Source organism: Alosa pseudoharengus, unplaced genomic scaffold (genome assembly GCF_046254945.1).
Source record: "Alosa pseudoharengus isolate Yale_2024_CS ecotype anadromous, Long Island Sound unplaced genomic scaffold, YU_APseudo_1.1 YU_APseudo_1.1_scf_11, whole genome shotgun sequence".
Classification (NCBI taxonomy): Eukaryota; Metazoa; Chordata; class Actinopteri; order Clupeiformes; family Clupeidae; genus Alosa; species Alosa pseudoharengus.
Window position 1 is genome coordinate 18,658,962 of NW_027468576.1, and position 22,500 is coordinate 18,681,461.

General features: G+C 47.7%; 1 protein-coding gene across 22 annotated transcripts in view; it reads left to right on the top strand.

Moving 5' to 3' along the window:
* celf5a (cugbp, Elav-like family member 5a) overlaps nucleotides 1-22,500 on the top strand; it is a 167,558-nt gene that overhangs the window by 80,079 nt on the left and 64,979 nt on the right. For 13 of the 22 annotated variants that reach the window (XM_076277040.1, XM_076277050.1, XM_076276893.1 and 10 more), the window contains exon 3: nucleotides 20,120-20,168. In XM_076277040.1, the coding sequence (XP_076133155.1) occupies nucleotides 20,120-20,168 (49 nt within the window). Of the gene's footprint in view, nucleotides 1-20,119; nucleotides 20,175-22,500 lie in introns of all 22 variants that reach the window. The other 9 variants (XM_076276910.1, XM_076276976.1, XM_076276924.1 and 6 more) reach the window with 2 other exon arrangements.

A 22,500-nucleotide genomic window follows, 5' to 3' on the forward strand; every position in this document is an offset into this window, starting at 1 on the left:
GCAGCAATGGGGTCATTTACATATAAATGAAAGTTGCCGATCACACGCCGCTGACCCCATTTATTCCGGCAGACAGACAGGCAGGCAAGGCAAGCGCCAGCGAGTTGCCGAATTACTCCAAATTACCACATTTCCATCTTAACATTGGGCCTGTCAGCTCGGTAGTCTTTGCCACCGCCGCTGCATTCTCTCCTCCTCTCTCTCTCCATCCCTCTTTCTCTCTGCTTCTGTCTCTCTCTCTCTCCATTCCCCTCTTTCTCTCTGTCTCTCTCTTCCTTTGTCTCACTCTCTCTCACTGTCTCACTCTCTATCTCTCTCTCTCCCTCTCTATCTATCTCTCTTTCCCACCACCAGGAGTGACTCTAATTGGCAATGGTGAATTTAAAGGACCTGTCAGTGCCTGTGCCTGTCACCGCTGCAGCATCCACCCAGTGGATTAAAAAACTACATACGGACTGTGTTTGTGTATACAGAGAGAGGAGGACAGAGAAAGGGAGCAAAAGATAGGGAGAGAAAGAGAGAGAAAGAGAGAGGGACCCAAAGCTGTGCAAATATACTCAACTCTCATTTTATGGCACAGTGTTAAAACTCCTTTCTTTCTCTCTCTCTCTCTCTCTCTCTCTCTCTCCCTTTCTATCCATCCTAGCTGTGTGGAGTCACAGCAGCAGGCTCTGCCACACGCAGTCCCACTTCCAGCACCTCCCACTGCTTGCTCCTCCTACACACAAGCTTAAAAACAAGCTATGTGCTCTCCACACACAATTACACACAAACACACACACACACACACACACACACACGCACACACACACACACACACACACACACACAAGCACATACCTGTAATACACACTCACACATACACAGCACACTTACAAAGAGCCATGTGCTCTCTGTATATTAACACTCACCCACACGCACACTCATACACAACATGCCTATAGCTATATGCTCTCCACATGCCAAGACACACACACACACACACACACACAAGGATCTTCTTAAAGACAAACAGATCCCTGATGCTCTGATGGCCGACACTTCCCTTTAAAGGTGTTCCAGCCAGAGTGTCGAATCTCTCTCTGGAACGAAGCACTTTATTTGGCTCGTAAAAAAGAAAGGAAGAAGGAAAAAAAACGACTTTGTCAGTTGCCAGCTCTTCCTTTTCTTGTCTCACTCATGGTCAGCCAAGCAAACTCCCTCATTAGTTTATTTTAAAAAACAACCAAACAGGGAAGATGCTTGTCTTTGGGTAGGGAGATGCACGCAGTGATGAGGGTGGGGAAGGGGGGGAAAAAAGCATCGTTGACATAAAATAGAAACAGGGCCCTCATTAGCACGGATTGACGCGCGTGTTGAGCATCATGGCAATCAGACGGCAGTTACACGCCATCTAAATGGAACGACACAGATGACGGGAGGGAAGTGAGGAGATAGACCGCTCTGATCAGGACATCACTGGGCAGCAAGGGAGGAATGAAGTCCTGCTGCACGCGCGCAACAGCCTTTCGTTCTCTCTCTCGCCCCGAGATCGTTCTTCCCACGCTCATGTGTTCCGCTAAAGCCCGTCTCGAGGAGGGCCCTATATGTGACACATGGAGCTGCGCTTTGCAGGCGATGGCGAGATTATTGCGTCGTCTTTCGCATAAGGCTGGGGGGGATTACTGTTCATGAAGCGTGGTGGTGGCAGGCAGCTAGTGGGATCTGCGTATATGGGATACGCATGTAGTGGGATACGCTAACCACGGTATGCACACAGTGACTCCAAGAGTGAGATTCTGGGGGCGTGTGTGTGTGTGTGTGTGTGTGTCTGTGTGTGTGTGTGTGCATGTGTGTGTGTGTGTGTGTGTGTGGTGAGTGCGGCTTATGGCTGGGGAGATAAAACCTGCCTGCCATAATCTCTGCTCTCTCTCTCTCTTGCCTTCATCTATACGCCTAGCATTCGCCACAGAAAACCCTACACAATTCTGGGATGGAGGTTTTTTGTCTTCTTTATAGGATAGGGGGAGGTGTATACAGAACCATTCTGCACAGTGCTAGTGGTTTTTACCAATTTATAGGGAAGCATATACAGACAAGCACCCTATACATGGTGGCATTTTGTCCATTTTATGGGAAAGCGTATACAAAAACGCCCTACACATTGCTGGAGGTTTTAGCACTTTACAGAGAGGTGGGGTATAGTATACAGGCCACTGTGCGGTCGTAAGGTGCTAGCAGTTAGGTGAGGTAATGAAAGCCGGAGCGGAGCACTATGGAAACAGCTATCTGACTAGGTCTTTATTTCCTCTTAATTAATTACCGCTAGCCCCTGTTGAGCACCCCGAGGTCTTTGGGGGACAGATGTGCTATGCTGTGTGCAAATGCCATTTCTCTCACATACAGAGAGAGAGAGAGCGAGAGAAAGGGAAGGAGAAAGAGAAAAAAGGAGGGGGGTTAGTGAGTGAGAGAGAGAGTGGAGATTCTATACACAAGCACACCCATACACACACACATACACAAGGCAGTGCCATAGCTCAAACAAAACATTTACACATGCATCACATTTCAGAGGTGACAAGAAAGATCAAATATCTATAAATACCATGGAGAGAGGGAAAATGTATTACACGTGCTGAATTCTGCGGCGCTAGCTTCTGGCTAAAGAGAGGGGTTTTAAATATGTGTAAAGAGGGAAGAAGCGAGGCAGTGTCTAAATCCGCCTCGTCTTCAACGGAATCTCTTAAATCTCTCTGAAGTCTGTTTCTGTCTCATGACCGCCATCTCAACACATCTCATTTTTCATTCTATCTCTCTGTCTTTCCCTCCCTCTTTCTCTCTCTCTTTCTCTCTAACTCGTTTCTCTCTCTCTCACTCTTGCTCTCTGCTCGGCTTAAAAAACAACGGTCTGTGAAAAGAACTCGAAATAATCTCTCACATGAATCATCCCTCAGTAAAAATCGCTCAGCGTTTGAGAGCTGCTGTAATGACCAGCTGAAATTGCTATCACTTCTTCTTCATTGCACAAATGGATGGGGTCTCCAAAGTGGGCCTGCTTGAAGAACAATCGGTCACATATTTAACTGGCTCTCCCTCTCTCTCTCTCTTTCTCTCCCTCTCTCTCTCTCTCTGTCTCTGTCTGTCTGTCTGTCTTTCTTTCTGTGTGTGTGTGTGAGTAAGTGAGTGTGTGAATTCTCAGTGACTGTGGGTTTTGAATCTTCAGAGGTAGAGGGAACATGATACAAGCTCAAACTGGGAGTCAGTGGAGGGAGAGAGAGAGACAGGGACCCCTGTGAAAAGTCTACCATTGTGAGAATTAACCAGACACCGTGGTGTAGTGGTTCAGTGAGGAGAAGTGATATTCTTTGCTTGGATGATGGCTACTCAGTCAGATTGAAAAGACAGGGACAGATAGCTGGGGGCTTGTCAGCCCCTGCGGATAACAGAGTCGGCCGGTGTCATCTGTGACATTGGGATTCTATTAGCAACCTTTGGCAAAATGCTGGAGCGATGCCTTGTGGTGGAGCCATAATTGATCTGTCATGGGAGATGCCACCCCCCCCCCCCCCAACCCCCCGCTGCCCCCACTTTTTCCTTTGGCAGCGGTAGCTCTATTTGAATCCACCCCACCCCACCCTGACTAAACCCCAAACCCCCTCCCCACCCCCCCCCGCCCCTTTCCCATGGCAAAAGCCAAGACCCTTGACTCCAGGCCTGCCTGGGACACAGGGTGACAGGACCTGAAGGTCACATTTAACAATGGGCTGGGAAATAAAGAGGCAGTGCGGTTGGAGCCCAGCCATAATTGCCAGTGAACAGTGAGGTTATTTGATATTGATTCTCGATGAGGGAAATCCATGCCGTCCACACAAGGCTGTTTATTCCCTTGGTTCAATAACTGAATGTCGATGGCAATGAGCAGTGTTGAGAGTAACAGGCGTTGACCTGGCAACTACCCTCGCCCCCCCATCCACACACACACACACACACACCACCCACTCACAAACACAAACACACACACACACACACACACACACACACACACACACACACACACACACCTGCCAGCTCTCCCTGAATGGGCAAATGTGGTCAGGTCTTCCCAGGCAACGTCCTCATTTGTATTTTTAGTGAATTAGCTCAGATATGCAACCTGAACCCACTTAAGCGTGTCACTTAGCATTTGCTGAAGTTTGCCCAGACGCGGAGGGCCTCCTCATCAAGTTTCCACGAGAGAGTCGCCGGTTAAGTGGCCACTTGTCATGCTTATTTATTTCATTTTGCACTCCCCACGCCAAGCCCACGGTCTCTGTCTAAGCTGTTTAAATAAGCATGGAGGACGGGGCGGAAAGGTGACAACCGGTTGCGTAATCCTCGTGAAATATTATCAGAGCGCATTGTTTCCCCCCGGTGTTGTGCATTTTCGCTCTTCTGACGTCCCTTAACTCTTTCACTACAGAAGAGGGGTTGGCCTTAAAGGATCCCGTCCCCATCAAGAGAGAGAGAGAGAGAGGTGGGGGGGGGCGGCAGAGCGAGGCGAGATCTGCCATATCGAAGCGCGATTTGAATAATCTTAAAAAATGTGTTTACATATAGTCATGGAGCACTTAATCCTTTTCGACTCTCACACGGGGAGGCGCGCGGGGAGAACACGGGGGTCTGTGTGAATTAGCTGTGTGAAAGTACAAACAGAACAGGAGCGCGCCGAAATCGCCCCCACGGGCACTTCCTCACTTCTGCCAGGAGAAGCCACTTCCTGGTGTGCCATTTTATATGTATGAAAATCTCTGGCATGGACCCACCGTATACATTATAAATGAGTGCCCTGATTCACCACGCCTGTCATTGGCGCAGAATTTGTTATGCCTTCTGCCTTCAACTGACGCCCACCCTCTCTATGACCCACCCCCCCCCCCCCCTCCCCCAACCCTCACCCCACCCACCCCTCAAACATGCACACCAATACACACATGCATTCACACTCACACTCACAAATGCACACACTCAAGTGCTCATTCATTTTCACACATACATACAGACCCACACATTCACACATGTGCAGTATGCACACAAACACATATACAGTACATACACACACACACACACACAGACACACACACACACACATAACCATGTCAGGCAGATGCTGGAGAGTGGGTGCATGTTGGCCGTCTTCCCCTGCGGTCGTGGAGCGCGTGGATTCGTCTCCCCCAGTGCTTTATTGATTTGGTTTTAAACAAGGGAGAAATGCTGGAGAAATGAGCTGCCCCGGGTGACATGGAGAACAGCAGAGAAATGGAAACGGGGGAGGAAGGGAGGGAGGGAGCGAGGGAGAGAGGGATGAAGAGAGAGAGGGATGGAGGGAGAGGTGGAGGAAGAGGGTGGAGAGAGGAGAAGAACATGATGTGTTGGAGGAGGAGGAGAAGAAAGAAAGCGTGAGAGATAGAGTAAGAGAGAGATAGAGAGAGAGACGAGTGGAAAAAGTGGTCCTGTGTATCGAATCACTGTTGCAGGTCCCAGGTGGCTTCAGTCACATGCAATAATCTCGGCCCTGTGCTATATGGTGGCATCGCCTTCGGACAGTGTACGTGTGTGTGTGTGTGTGTGTGTGTGTGTGTGTGTGTGTGTGTGTGTGTGTGTGTGTGTGTGTGTGTGTGTGTGTGTGTGTGTGTGTGTGTGGGGGGGGGGGGGGGGGGATTTTTTTCTTTTGCTAAGCAAGAGCAGAGCCATACACTTGCTCCGTATTTAAATATCTTTTTCAGCTCTTTGCTTGGTGGTTTCTAAATGAGGTCTGGTCTCGGCTGCCTGTGTATATATGTGTGCGTGTGTGAATGTGTGTGTGTGTGTGTGTGTGTGCGAACGTGTGCAAACGTATCTCATTTCGTGTCATGGTACAGCTCCTGCCTTAAAATGATTCTCTGCTTAGTTCAATTTAAGTTGTGCGCAGAATAATCGATCCCCCCATTAATTCTACTTAGCAGCGCCTGGCGCTACAAGCGTGGGGCTTAGTAGCCCACGAAAGGCCACCTGGGCAGAATGGGTGACCTTTACAAGGCTTTGGGCCCACATTGATTTTCAGCAGGACTTATTTCATGAACTGGGTTCTGGGACAGGGCACAGATGAAGATGAACTATGAGGCTAAATCCCTTTTTTGTGTGTGGCCTCTTTTTCTCTCCCTGCTTTGCTCTGAAACACCTTTCTCGTCCTCCCTCTCGCTCCCTTCCTCAGTCTCTCTCCATCATCCGCAAAGCCTGGAGCCCATCTTGAGTGCTTTCAGATATAGTAAAAGAGAGAGAGAGAGAGAGAGAGAGAGAGAAAAAACTCATCTCAGACATATCTGTAGACCATAATGCAGTGCATGTATCTGGAACAGGGTGCTGGGGTGGGTGTTCTAGATTGGTAAGAAATGGAATTGGTATTTGCAGATCTGTCAGTGTTCCTATGTGGGAAAAGGATGGATGAGACTAGACATTTCTTTCTCTGTTTTTGAAGAGGTAATGGGGAAGGATGTGGTCCATTGGAATTAGTGCAGGAGTTACAGCTGCTGGGTCAAGGTGAAGGGTTCATTTCCCAAACCCAGAGGCAACCAGATTTACTACTTGTGCTCTTGGAGAAATCCATACGAGCTTTATTAAAATGAATAAATTATAAAACAAAGCAAAAAGCCCAGGCTTTTGAGTGCTCCGACATGAGAGTTCAGGAAGAGTGCAGAAAGGAGAATGTACTTTCCCCCTCTCTCTCCCTCTCACTTTCCCCCTCTCTCCCACCCCCCTCTCTCCCTCTCTCTCTCTCTCTCTTTCTCTCTTTTTCTCTCTCTCTCTTGCTGCTTTCCCTTTCTCCTCCCCGTATATCAATGTTGACTGTTAAACACATCTTTAAATTTAATACCCACTCATGAATAAATGCATGCATACAAATGTCGCCCAGTGGCAGGAGGTATGGCGAGCAGGGGAGGTCAACGCCTGTCAGGCAGCCCGGCAGAAAGAGGGAGAGATGGAGGGAGAGATGGAGGTAGAGAGAGGGGGGTTGGATGTAGTTGGAGGTATATTGAGAGAAGGAGATGGAGGGTAAGAGACAAAGAGAGAGAGAGCGGGAGAGGGAGATATACTATAGGGGCAAGGGGGGCATGGAGAGAGTGATTTAAATGTAGCGGGAGAGATGGATAGGAAGAAGGGACGAGATGGAGTGGGAGAAAGAGGGGAAAATGGAGTGGGGGACACATAGAGACTGAGGGGGGAGAGAGGGTGAGGAGAGGTAAAAAGAGGGGATGAGAGATGGAGAGTGAGGGGGAGAGATGGAGAGTGTGAGCAAAGAGCGGAGGAGGCTGGTGCTAAGTGTGAAGCCAAAGGCGGGGCTCCTAAATGACTGTGGCATGGAGCACGTCACTCTCACCCTGCACACCGAGCCCTGATGCATGTTGACACTTTCTACTGAATGTCAGTGGTAGCCTGCTACACAACACTCCCTCTTTCTCTCTCTCTCTCTCTCTCTCTCTCTCTCTCTATCTATCTCCTCTCTCTCTCTCCTTCTATCTCTCTCCCTTTATCTTTGTCTTTATCTTTCTCTGTCGTTTTTTGTCTCTCTTTCCTCTTCTCTCCATCCGTCTCTTTCTCCCTCTGTCTGTCACTTTATGGGGCATGTCTACCATCCCATCTCCTCTTTTTTTCCTCCATATTCAGTCTGTCTTTCCATCTCATTTCTTTCAGACAGTCTGTCATCTGTCTCTCTCTCTCTGCCCCCTCTCTCCCTTTCTCCTTTCTCCCTACCTCCCTCTCCCTCCCTCCCTCTCTTCTTTCTCCCTCTACTTTCTCCCTCTCTCCCCTCGCCCTCTCTCCTACTCTCTCTCTCACCTTTCTCCCTCTCTCCCCCTCCCTCCCTCTCTCCTTCTCTCCTCCCTCCTTTCTCTCTCTCTCTCTCTCTCTCCCTCCCTCTCTCCCCCCTCTCATTTCTCCCTCTCTCCTCCACACACACACACACACACACCTGTCCATGTCGACGGTCTCCCAGCTCACCACAGGGCTCAGGGGGATCAGACAGATTAAAGGAGAGTTTTGCTCATCCCTGACTAGAGTGGGGACGTGTCATCTGCGCTGCGTAGGGAGAGGAAGAGACGCTCGGTCCTGGCTTCTGAGTTCTGAGGCAGGGCCGGCTCCGTTTGAAGGGATGTTGGAGCATCGCTTGGCTCCGCTCGATGCGGCTCGGCTGCCGAGCTTATGCAACACGTTAAATGGATCAAAAGACACGTGTGTGATAGACACTAAGAAATACAGGCCGCTCTGGCAAGCCATGTGTTATCGCGAAGGAGCGTTTTAGTCATTTATTTGACACTTTTATCCAAAGAAACTGACTTAATGGGGGACATTTTTATGCATTCTTTACCCTTAGTTACTACTGAAGCAACTGTGAGCTACAGATATACCAGGGAATAGGAGCTTATGGCACACGGATGTTTTTGAAGAGCCTCCTAAACAGCTGCCCAGCTCCTTCTGATATCTATATGTTTTGAAATAATCATGAAGAAGTTAAAAAATACTCTGTCTTTGTGGTTTGAGATACCAGGTTAGCAAGGCAAATAAAGCGAGTGGGCTGTAGCCGAGGTCTCGAGCTCTTTCTGACCACAGGAGGAGTTTTATAATGCTGTTTCAACAGGCACGTCCCCAGTGGAAACCCCTGTGGAAGGAAAAAAAAAACATTCAGTAGCCTAGGTGACCTTTTCAGCCTTTTCATCGAGATGGTAGAATTTAATGCTTTCAAAAAAGGAAGTGCTAGTTTTCAGCTGGAGCAAATTCTGTGAAACGTAAATCAGAAAATGTTCAGTATGAACTACTAATGTTTCATTTCACCGTTTAAAATGTCATGATCCTGTGTTATTTAGGATGGAAATAATCTCATCTGATATACTGGCACAGCATAGGGGGCCATGAGATAATCTACCAAAAAAATAAATCAGAAATCTTCTCATTCCAATCTAGATACTTCAAAGTCGGGTACTTGTGTATCCCGATCATTTTAATCTGAGTTCTAATCTAGCTCGGCCGCCCGTCCAAACTGACTTTTATCAGCTCAGTGCTCTCGCCATAATGAGATTACGCTAATGAACATTTTAAGACAGTGGGAAGTCCTGCCGATGAGTTAAAACATTCTCCAGCAGCTCAGGCACAGTAGGAAGGGATTTTACTCCATGTTTTTCCCCTTATAAAAAACATATCAAGGACCAATTTGTTTTTAAAATAGCATAGCACATTTGCACAAAGAATATTTATTATTAATATTTTAAATGTTGTGTTTTTTGCTTTGTAATTTGTTTGCTAGTGTGATTCCTTGCTACCATACCATGACTGTAGAAATACTCAGATATGTGAATGAGATACTGTATATTCTCTTTAAGACATGGGCTTTTCATGATTTTAGCAGGACGGTGAAGCTGGAATGTGTAGTGACAGAATGCCTAGATTTAGCATCTTTCCAGAATCTTCTTTCCAAAAAAAAGGCCACCCCCTGAGCCCTGTGGAGCTACCTTGAGCTCCTGAGCAGAGAGCAGATCCGGAGCACAGGCCATAGTGATTCAGCTTCTCCACAGCCACGTGACAACACACACACACACACACACACACACACACACACACACACACACACACACACACACACACACACACACACACACACACACACATACACACACACATATGTCCTCATGCATGCACACAAACACACGCACGCACGCACACACACACACACATGCACACACACACTGTTGCAAACTATTCCACACCCTAACCCGCACACATACAGTATGCAAACACAAGCACACACACAAATATGCCCACATGCACCCATGCCCACAAACACAAGCACACACACAAATATGCCCACATGCACCCATGCCCACAAACACAAGCACACACACAAATATGCCCACATGCACCCATGCCCACAAACACAAGCACACACACAAATATGCCCACATGCACCCATGCCCACAAACACAAGCACACACACAAATATGCCCACATGCACCCATGCCCACAAACACAAGCACATAAGCACACACTTGCTCAAACAAACAAGCATACTGTCAGACAGAAACACACACACATGCACACACACACACATACGCGCACACACAGACACACACAGACACACACACACACACACACACACATACACACACACACACACACACACACACAAGCACTCACTCACACTATGACAGCCGCTCCCCTCCCTCTCTCCCTGAAAAACAAAAAACAGCCATCAAAAACCTTCGGAGAGAACCAAATGGGAGCTGGGCAGACACTTCCAGCGTGTTTTCTGCCTCAGTGCGCCTTGTTCTCACTTAGTCAGAGTTGTTGTGTGTGGATGGGGAAATGCTGTGGGGTCAGACCGTGTGCTCACACTGCAGCTCCAGGTCCGTGTCAGTTCAAGGTTGAACCTACCTACCTATCTTCCTCTCTCTCTCTCTCTCTCTCTCTCTCTCTCTCTTTTATCAATCTCTCTTTCTTTTACTCTGTCTTTCTCTCTTGGTCTTTTTTTATATATATCTCGGTACGCCCACCATGGGAATTTATTTGTTTTTCATTTCATTTTATTTTATTTTTTACTTTTATTTAGAGGTTTATGTGCATATGGGCAGGGGCGGTAGGGACTCCAAACACAAACAGGGTATGAAAAGGCTCCTGAGTTGTTTGAAGAGATTAGTGGTGGTGCCCAGCTTTGGAGCGGGTAGGGGGTGTGCGTGTGTGCGCGTGTGTGTGTGTGTGTGAGTGTGTGTGTTTGTGTGGGTGGTGAACTGTCCCCCGGCGTTGAAAGGAATCATAAACAGGGTTATTGTTGGAGGCAGAGCGGTAGCTCTGTCGGCGTTGACAGCAGGTGACGGGTCGCCGTGACGGCGAAGCCGCATTGATATGCCGAAAGAGGAGCGGAGCCGAGGTGGACGAGGACGGCCGGGAGGAGCAGATGGACGCAGCAGAACGGCCGCCCAACGCCGCCGCTCCTCTGAGCTTTGGCGTCCTTTTCGCTGCGTCCCTATAGGGCCCGACGGGCAGGCGGCCGTGCTCGTAAAACAACAAAAAAAACAAAAGAAAGATGAAAAAAGAGGAAAACAGACGAGGCAAGGTTGTTCTGGCGACAGGACAGGACGAGGACTCAGTGCGCTGTGCTGCGCTGATTGCGAGAAGATCATCTATGTGCCGTTAGTGAAGTGATTGTCAGGCGCCTATGAAGGGTCTCTCATGCGTACATATATGTGTGTGTGTGTGTGTGTGTGTGTGTGTGTGTGTGTGTGTGTGTGTGTGTGTGTATGCGTGCGTGCATGGTGGAATAGCGATCAGCCAGATGTTTTCCCGTAGATGAATTAGCATTAGACTGTTTTGGTGATGAATGACGTTTGGTGAGCGTGGCGAGCACTAAAGCAAGGGAAGCTGTGGTGCTTGTGCCACAAGCCCATGGCATTCTGGGAGTTATTCCATGAACACCCCCGCCCCCGTCCCTGAGCCCCACCCGCTGATGTGGGAGAGAGGATGCTGCTCTGACAGCCGCGCCACGCTACATTATTATTCTGGGAACGCTTCCTCAGGGCAGATGGATGGACAGTTCTGGCCATGTACGGTTTGGAGCCTCAGGTCGCTCTCTCTCCCCCTCTCTCTCTCTTTCTCTCTCTATCCTCTCTCCTTCTCCCTCTCTCTATCCTCTCTCCTTCTCTCTCTCTCTGTCCCTCGCTCATTTGCTTCCTCCTCTCACTCTTCTTGTCCCTCACTGTCTCCCTTTTTTTCTGTCTCTCTGTCTGTCCTTCTATTTGTCATCCTCGGTTCTTTCTCCCCTTCTCTTTTTCTCTCCCTCTTTTTTCTCCCTCCCTCTGTCTTCATTCCCTCTCACCCCCCCCCACTCTCTTTTCCTTCCTCCCTCTTTCTCTCTCTCTGTCTCAAACTGACACTTGTTTAGATCCCTCTCCCCACCAAGACAACATGCTTGGCTGCCTGTGCTTCTTCCCCCACACACACACACACACACTCTCCCTCTCTGCCCCCAAACACCCCAGCCCCCTCAGCCCTCAGCCCCCCTGGTCCTTTCCTTCCTGGGCTCTGCACTGTTGTCATCCCCTCAGGAACACGATGAAGAGGAGGAGGCAGTGTGTGTGTGTGTGTGAGTGTGTGTCTGTGTGTCTGTGTGTGTGTGTGTGTGTGTGTGTGTGTGTGTGTGTGTGTCTGTGTGTGTGTGTCTGTGTGTGTGTGAGTGTGTGAGTGTGTGTCTGTGTGTCTGTGTGTGTGTGTGTGTGTGTGTGTGTGTGTCTGTGTGTGTGTGTCTGTGTGTGTGTGTGTGTGTGTGTGTGTGTGTGTGTGTGTGCGTGCGCGTGTGTGTTGAGGGGCTAAAAAAGTGCAAGCGCCGGTGAATTGCTAATAGGCTATCATGGGGCTCTTGAGGTGGAGGCCCGCTGGAGGTCTGTAACCCATTAAAGAAACGTCAACTCTGCATAGGTACGTCAGGAATTATGGGTCACTGGCCAGGAAACGTTTCCCGGCTGCCGATTGGCCGAAGCGCTGCCCTGTAATCTGTCACAATCCAGCACTTGCAGTGACAGCACAGGGAGCATCCGCCAAGCTTCACCCACGGAGGTCACCACAGCCACCACAGTTCAGTATACAGCTATATGCTGCCCGCTCCCATATTATCGGCCATTTAGGAGCCCCGCGTTTTACGGCCAGCTTGGACTGGAGGTCCCTGGTACAGGATAAATGTAGAAATACCACCCTCACACACACACACACACACACACACACACACACACACACACACACATACATTATGCAAACTATACATGAGCTCACATAAACACATATACACACTAGATACAGTTATTTATTTTCTCGGCTTTGTCTCAATGGCTTTGAAAACAACAGCTGTCACCACAGAACTAGTTTACTGTGTACTGTATAGCAAGTAATATAGAAGGGCTTTATCGCACTGCCAAGATACACTGTCGACTTTATGGCAAGTTTCACTTGGAGCTTCATGGTAGAGGTTAAGTGTAGAGAAATCCCACTTTCCCCACATACTCATACACACACACACACACACACACACACACACACACACACACACACACACATACATACACTTACATATATATTCTCAAATATATTTTTTCTCTACTCTGGCTGTGAAGCCCTAAGACCTAACTAACTAGACAACTACTGTAAAATACTTTGTGTAGTGAAGAATATAGATGGACAAGTGAGAGGAGACTCCTTTGATGATGCCCTTCTTGACCACACACCACAGTGCTTTGCTATCAGCTGGCAAGCACGGGGTAAAATTCATGAGTATTTAAAAGACCTCATTTCAAACAGAGAGAGCGGACGAGCCCTTGTGTGCTTTGAAGATAACCTTCATTAGATAGGTGAGCAAAGAGGGAGGTGGGGTTGGTTGGTGGTTGGATGGCTAGGTGGGGGTGGGGGTGGGGGTTGGGGTGGGGGTGGGGGTGGGGGGTGTGAAGTTGGTGGGTGAGATCAAAACAAATTGAACGGCAGTTCCGGCGTAACTTGTCGGCGTGGAGCGGCGGGCGTGGCTGTGTGTGTTGCTCTGGTGTGTCATGTCAACAGCTCTTTGGAGTTGAAAGGCGTCGGGGGCCGAGAGATATCGGGGAGTGATGCCCTTCTCTTGATAACGGCACCAGGCTCTGAAGTCAGGGTTTGTGGGGAGTCGGAATCTCTCCCTCTCTCTTTATCACTCCTCTCGCACGCACACGGTTCACAGACAGACGATGTTGGCTGACGGGGGGGGGGGGTGCCAGAGTTTCTTTTTTTCTTTTTCCAGAACCTTCCATGTGTTATGTCCAAGGCATGACTTTGACTTCTTTTTTAGTCAGAGGAAAGTCAGTCCGGTTCAGAGTGACTTTTACGAGGCGAGAGTCGTGAAGGAAGAGTTTGTCCTATTCTATAGAGTGGTGAGGATGCGCACACAGCAAGGACTTCAGATGTTTGTTTATTTAATGTTTATTTTTATTTTACATTTAACTCAAAAAACTGAAACTCCGACAACTTCCCCCACACAAAGAATTTTCCCCATTTAAAAAAAAAATAAAAATGGTGAAAAAAAGAACAAAAGAAATCCACCTGACTTGTCATTTGTCATAGCTGATTAATGTGAATATGCGAAGAGTGAGTAAACAAGAGTGAATAATGTTGCAGGGACAGCTTCCAGTTGCTGGCCCTAGTTTGGCCGTCTGTTTTGAATAATGACTGGCATTGCAGTAGAGCACACCGCACAGCTCAAAGCTCAAAGCAGGTACGGAAGACACCAGAGAGCCTCCACACAGCCTACTCCCCTCTGGTAAAGAACATATTCCACCGAAAACCAACTTAGTGAACAGAATAGCACAGGAAATGCACCTTTTTTTCAGATAATCAGTCTCCTGTTCCTCTCCATCTGTTGTCTTGTCAGATGCCTCTGGTGCCTATGGTCCTTCTAACCTCTGTTTACTTTCACTTGCTTTCTTATTTATTTATTTATTTGTTTATTTGTGGTTGGTGAGGCTGCGATAGAAGTCCCTCGGTTTGGTGACTGCAATTGACAAGCTGCTGCAGTGACGACCCTTATCATTGCTTCCACAGTGGTGCTGGAAGCTCTGCTGTCGCTCTCTTTTTTCTCTGTTTTTCTCTCTTTCTCACTCTCACTCTCTCCCTCTCTCTTTCTCTTGCAAACACACATGCCATCTCCATCTCGTCTCTCTCGCTCTCTCTCTCTCTCTCTCTCTCTCTCTCTCTCTCTCTTTCCTCCCTTTCCTTTTCTTTCGCCCCCTCTCTCATCCCCCTCTCCTCTTATTTTCTTCTCCTCTTCACTAGTATTATCTGCCGCTTCATTCTCTCATCTCATTCTCACATTCTCTGTCTTGTGTCATGTTTGTGTTCTGCTGGAGGATTCTGCAAACAGATGACTCCCTTTTGAAATAGCAGCCAAATTGCTGGCTTGCCCATTCTCTCCTCTCTAAATGCATTACTCACTCGTTCCCCTTCTTCTTTGCTCTCTCTCTATTTCTCTCTCCTTCTCTCTCACAGCTCTCTCCTTTACAAATGCATCGTCCGTCCACCGCTGCTTTTTCTCTCTCCTATCTTTCTCTTAATCACTACATTCCTATCTCTCTCTTTTCTCCTCTCCTCTCACACACTCCCTCTCTATCGTCCTGACTTCTGCTGCAGAGAGAGAGAGAGAGAGAGAGAGAGAGGGGGAGGGAGAGAGATTTACGGGCAGATCTCAGGCCCAGGGCTGTCACTGCTCTGTACACTTTCAAATCAATAATTGGGAATATTAATTATCACAGCTGGGATGCTCCAGTCAAAAGGTGTTTATTTGCCTATTAGGAGGACCAGGAGGAGATTGGGCTCTGATGGCCCGGTAATGTGTATTAATGATCTGGGGATAGTCTGTTATTTCACATTTAACTCATGAACTGCACAGCTCTTTTTTTGTTTGCATTCACACTGAGCACACAGCTTTGTTATCATATGATGGGGGCGGGGGAATTTTACAATAATGGAAAATATAGTGTATATGTGCCAATTGTCATTGGGTTACAGCCAGTGATGATGAAGGCGCCTAAATGTCAACATTTCCAGCAGCTGAGACAATGCAGTGACACTATGAAGAGTGTAGAGGTCATGCTGGGGTCGGCCTGCACTGAGATACAGCTACACACTGCACACACTGCTGGATCTAACCTGAGGCATCGTCAATACATTAATGTAACCATAGCAAAGGAGAGTGTTGAGGCTGTGTATCCAGGTGACAGGGGATTAGAAAAGCCATCGGGAATTTGTCTGATGTTGCTTAAAAAGCCTCAACTCAAACACACGATGTTTACTTTATGGGAAGTGCTTTTTTTATTGTTATTAAAAAATAAATCCCACATGCTCCTCTCCTGCTGATATTATAAATGTTTATATTTGGGGCCGCTTCTCTGCGTTGCGGGAGAGATTGGCTGTTATTTATTGGCGGAAGCCTGCCTTTGTCTTACAGCGGCGCCCCCTCTCACCGTTCACAGCAGCCGCAGTGTCAGCCGCGGCGTAATGCGCATCGTCGCCGTTCGCCTCTCCTCGCTCCGCGCCTCCCATCCACCGGGGCCCATCGGTGCATAATCAAACCTCATGACGGGGTGGGGGGAGAGAGAGAGAGAGAGCGGGAGAGAGAGAGAGAGAGAGAGAGAGAGCGGGAGAGAGAGAGAGAGAGAGAGAGCAAGAGCGAGAGCGAGGAGCTGCTGGTGCCCCTACTTTTTTTTGAAAATTGATGTCATGCATTCTCTCCCTCCTAAGCTGTTTACAACCATTCAAATAGCCCAGGTGTGGGAGACACTCTGAACGTAAACAATGAGATTATCAAGATCTGCCGGCATTTAAACACAATGAGACGTACACAGCCAGGGAGGAAAAAAAAGATCCTCCCAGAAAATAAGCTGAGGATAGGGATGAGGTGTGTGTGTGTGTGTGTGTGTGTGTGTGTGTGTCGGGGGGAGTTATGCATTGCATTCAAAAAGCATCCGTGCTAGATGGAAAAACTGTGATTTACATTCAAAGGCTCGGCAAGCCAGCGTGATATATCTGTGAGATGATTCAGCTATAGCGTGTTGCTATTCAGAGACAGGCATATTAATTATTACACTGTAAGCAAATAAGAGATGAGAGTGTGGCGGTGTCTTGGGGTGCGCTGTGACTGTCAGCGCGCGCGTGTTAAAAATGTATATGTATGCATTTTCTCCTGCCTGACACCGTCAGCCTGCTGTCGGTGAGAAACATTAGGGTGGAGTCGGGGCTGTGGACATGCCACTCAGCGCCAAGGCAATCTTATCTGGCAGCTGCAGGCAGCTAGGCAGCTCTCCTTCTCTCTCTCTCTCTCTCTCTCTCTCTCTCTCTCTCTCTCTCTCTCTCCTTTTCTCATGCTCTCTTTCTCTTTCATGTACTTTCTCCTCTCTCATGCTCTTTTTCTCTCCCTCTCTTTCTTTCTCTCTTGCTCCATCTCTTATGTTCTCTCTCTTTCTCTCTCTCTCTCTCTCTATCTCCCTCCATCGCTCATGCTCTCCTTCTCGCTCTTTCATTCTCTTTTTCCTTTCTTCTACTGTGCTCTCTCCTTCTCTGTCTCCCTCTCACATGCTCTCTCTTTCTCCATTCTTTCCTCTCACTCTTTCTCTCCTCCAGTTATCCATACAGACTAAACAAAACTAAAAACAGACTAAATTGAAAGAGTGTTTTAATTCACTAAATGCCACTAAAATCATTTGTATTTTCATCTAATAGACTTCAACTATGACTAAATTTAAAATAGCTTTTTTTAAAATGAACACTGAATGCTCAGACAGCTTCGCAATTAAACTGTGTTTTGTTATTTTGTAACCGAATGCAGAATAAAAAGCCTTCCTTTTCTCTAGCTACCTTTTTATCATATGTGCGAGGAAGGTTTTGAACAGTGACTCACAAAGGGAAGCAGAAGCGAAAGGGAAAAAAAGAGAGAAAAAAAGAACACCCTAGAAAACTCTCCAAGGAGCACGGCAAAATGAATGGTTTCCCTGACAACGGCATGAGTTCATTAATTGTATTCTTTGTTTATTCAGTGAGCATGTGGGTGTGCATGTGTGTTTGTGTGTGTGTGTGTGTGTGTGTGTGTGTGTGTGTGTGTGTCTGTGTGTTTATGTGTTTGTAGGTGTGTGGATGTGCTCGTGACTACACTTCATGTGTGCATTTGCACAGTGGTTATATCTCCCAAAAACAGGAAGCAATTTAGCCTAATAAACAGACCCAGACCTGTAGAGAAAATGCTTTACTTTCAGGAAAATGACTGGTCCATTACACTGGCCATACCTTCTCAGCTGACTGGTTACTTGTTTAATGTGAGATGTATTTTCACACATGTGCTATACGGTATATAAACCCGGCAATAACAAACACCATGAAGATGTGTTTGCATCTTTGTGGTATTAAGGTGTGTAGAGTTAGCTCAGGAGGTGGAAACCCTGTAAATATTCCTCGAAATGACACTGATGGCATAAGGGTCGCCACATTTCCATTTCTCAGTGTCAGTGGCATTGCATGTGCGACGCAACAAATTTCAGACTCTTGCCGCCTCTTGCTCTTCCTGACGTGAATACAGTTTGACAGTCCCATAAATATTTGAGGCAAAATGGTTTGTTTGAGTAGAATATTTCTCAGAAGGCTATGGATCATTCTCCTCTGAAAGACCTGGGCTTGTTGAGTTATACTGTGAAACACTAGGACCGTGTAAAAAACAAAACAAAACATCGAAATGATGGAAGGCTCTAGAATTTGCTTTGTCACGAAGTAGCTGCTACCCTCGCTTCTTGAGAAACCATAGGCTCTGGAAAGCATGGTGAAAACATGGGTCTGAACCTCGACCTTCAAAAGCATAACATCTTGCCTTTTTTCCCCTCGCAAAGACGAACTGCTGGGATAGTTATTATTTACGATGGACAAATTTATGGAATAATTCCTGAGAGGAAGGTTGCTCCATTCCTCAAGGTGAAAATGGATACGTTTAGCACTTAATGAATCTGGCCCTGGCGTTCCCCCCATATATCAGCATGTTATTAAGACGTTTTAAAATCCCATTATGGTGTTTCTCCTTGAACAAGTCATGCTTTTATGGCACTGCCCTGTCTTTAAATCTGACCTTTTTAAGCTCCGCTCCAGAATTGGACAGTAAAAAAAAATATGTTGACATTGTGGAGGGAAGAAGAAAAAAAAGACGGGGACCAAAAAATGTTGATCCTGAATCTCTTGAACATTTTTCAGATGCTTTGGCTTGGCTGTGCGTTCTAAAGCCATGCTTTGTTGGCAGTAAAATGGTGCTTAATTCTTAGTTGCAGATGGCTCAGAGTAGCAGGAAGGAAGGAGACATGATTGCTTTGCATGTCTTGGTGATCTTTCTACACAAACTGCATCCGATCAAGCCTAATATATATCATTCAAGTGCTTGGGCTGCTGTGACACTGGGGGGACTCGTTGTGTTTTTTTGTTTTTGTTGTTGTTTTATTGAGAAAACAAAAAAGACCAGTCTTTAAAAGCAAGGTCCAGAAGGGGGATGTTTTACTTTTTATTTTTTGCACATGTTTTTGGTCCCTCCACCCACAACTCAACAAACAGGGCCGCCAAAAGCCGTTTATTCATTTTCGAGAGTGGATTGAAATCCTACTGATATCCTGATAGTTTTTGCCCAGAATTTATCTTTGCAAACCCGTTTGACCTCTTTCCAAAGTCACCCTTACTTATCACCTCAGTAGGCCTACAGTGAGAATGAAGCGAGGGGGGGGGGGTTGTGCGTCGGGAATTTTTGGTAAAGTTTTTTTTTTTTTTTTTAAAGAATTCAAAAACGAGCAAAACTGTTCAACCCTAACAAGGGTAATGGAAAAAAATATATAAACAGAAGGAGCTAGAGAGATAGAGAGAGAGAAAAAGAGAGAGAGAGAGGGGGAGCTTTGCAAAACACACGCCACAAAGACAGCGATGACAGAAGCATCTAATCCAACAAATGCCATTCTTATCAGGTTCTAGTGGATTACTGTGAGCCTCCAAACCACAGAATCCTTCCCCAGCAGACTGTGTGCGCGGCCGAGAGGGCCAGGGATCAATAGGGCTGCATTGATCCCTCTCCCCCTGCGGCTCCCTCCACTTTTATTGCGCCGGCATTTCTCCTGTGCACCCCTGAACCTGCCACTTTCTAAAATACACAAACATAAACAGGAAAGAATCAAATACAGAAAGTCTAAAAAAAATAAAAAATAGAGAAAGAAAAACAAGTAAACAAAACAAGTATTAAAAAAAGTCTCGATTTCCTGGACTGTAAAAAGCAGAGAGTATTCCTGTTGTTTGGTTATGTGTTCATATGTGTTTGTTTTGCTCTGTGTGTGGCTGCACGACTTCGTCTCTCTCGTGGTGATCTTTTCGTGTGGCGGGCTTGATCAGCATCTGCTTGCCAGCTGTTTGCGTGGGCGAGGTGTCTGACACTTCAAGCTTGTTCCATCACCGAGGTGGCGACAGTTGTGTGTGTATATAAGTTTGTGTGTGAGTGTGTGTGTGACTGGCACACCAATACTAACCTTTCTCTCTCTCTCTCTCTCTCCCTCTTTCTTGTCTTCCCCAGATGACTCGTCCCATCCAGGTGAAGCCGGCAGACAGCGAGAGCCGTGGAGGTAGTTGTCTGCTCTTCGTCACTCCTTTTTATCTTTCTCTTATCCTGCCATCTCTGCCCCCCCCCCCACCCCACAGACACACACCTCTCTCTGCTGCTCTCTCACTTTGTATTTTTTCTATATCCCTTCCTTGTTACTCCCTCTCTCACTCTTTATCTCTCCCTAACCCCCTTTCTACCTCTGGCTCATGCCCAGTATGTGTATAGATATGTGTGTGTGTGTGTGTGTGTGTGTGTGTGTGTGTGTGTGTGTGTGTGTGTGTGTGTGTGTGTGTGTGTGTGTGATGGATGCTACTCGTATTCATTTTAATTAAGAGGATGCGGCGTTCCTGAGTGTAGAGGAAGTGGCTTCTGCTGCCTGTCTCACCTTGCTCCCACTGCCAAGCACATTGCTCCAGCACTGTAAATTAAAAACTAATTAGCCAGGAGATTGGGACAGGAGCCTCAGGCCCCTGACACCATCCTACACACACACACACTCCACACTCACACACACACACACACACACACACACACACACACACACACACACACACAGAGAGAGAGAGAGACAGACACACACACACACACACACACACACACACACACACACACACACACACACACAGAAACACACACACACATACACACTACCCTTAATCCCCAAATGCCATGTTTGGTCAAACGTAGGTGTGTGTCATCCGAAGCAGTGCACAAGTAGATGGATGGAGAGAGGAGGAGGGGTGGACGTGGTTGATGAGTGGGCGGCCTATGCCAAGAGCTCCTCTTCAATCTGGCCCTGAGAGGAGCTTTTGTGGCTCTTTGCCGGTCCCTTGTGCACCTGGGATGTGTTTGCATGCATGGGCTTATAGGAAGTGACTGCGTCCTTTCGCATATTCTTCTCGGGGGCTTCTTTGTGAGCGTGAACGGGTGTGTGTGTGTGTATCTGTGTGTGTCTGAGTGTTTGAGAGAAAAAGAGAGAGCCTCTCAGCATGTCAGTGTGACTGTGTGTGTATGTGTGTGTGTGTGTGTGTGTGAGAGAGAGAGTGTGTATGTGTGCGTCCATGCGTGTGCACTGGAAACACACTAAAGCCCACTTGAGGGAGGGTTTGTTTGGCCCAAGCGTCACACCAGTAGTGAGAGAGAGAGAGGGAGGGAGAGAGAGGGAGGGAGAGAGAGAGAGAGAGGAGTGTCAAGTCCAGCCCTGCCCAGCACAGCTGCTGTCCCACTTCTGCTGCGCAGCTCACCTGGCAGCCCTCTGCATTCACAAGCATTAGGATTGCTCTCAACTTGGCCCACTGTCAAACAATGCAATCTTCAAAGGACTGACACCACACACACACACACACACACACACACACACACACACACACACACACATCCTCACCCTCTCTACTCACCATCCCCAGAGACGGACATAAAAAGGCCTAAAAAAGATCACTATCTCTCTCTCTCTCTCTCTCTCTCTCTCTCTCTCTCTCTCTCTCTCACTCTCACTCTCTCTCCTCTCGCTCACTGGCTTGTGTTGTCCAGGCCGGTCCTGAGCCCCCCAGAAACAGTCAAAGTGAGGAGGCCGGTGGGTCTTGTGCGGGCTAAGATTGATGCTCCATAAAGCCCCATTGATTTTGCCATTGTGCTGGTGTGTGTTCGCATTAACAATGACACTCAGCTGTCTTTTTACCTTGCTACCAGCGCACCCGGCTTTTAGAGCTCCCCAGGCTCCCCTTGGCCGGCCACAGACCCCTTTCCACCTGCCCTCCTGGTCCACCCCCCCCCCCCCCCACACACACACACACACACACACACACACACGCTTCGTCCACCCAGACCCCCCATTATTGTCTGTCCACCGTTGGCCCCCGGTGGGGGATGAGGATGGAATGAGTGCTGGAGCAGGCCTCAGCGACGCCCATCATCTTAAATGAACAGCTCGGATCGCCACCGCAGGAGCAATCAAACACCGCCATGACTTTAACGGTTTCAGGAGAGCTCCGATAACACCCCAACCACCCCCCTCCCACCCCCCACCCCCACAGACACACACACACACACACACACACACACACACACACATTCCACTCACCCCCACCTTGATGTTCGGTGCTGCGTTAGCCCATGGTGTCACAGAGAAGGTGGATGACTCCTCCATTGCCTTCCTCTTCTGCTGGCCTTCCTTCAGCTCCACAGTAACAGTGTCAAAACCTGGGAACTCACGTGTGGAATGTTAATTATGTGTCTGCTCTGCAGCATATTCTATTTAAGCACAGCTTGTTTAAACCTTCATAGCTCTGCTGTGTGTGTGCATGAGTGTGTGTGCTGAAGTATGTGACAAGAATGCACACACATACACAGAC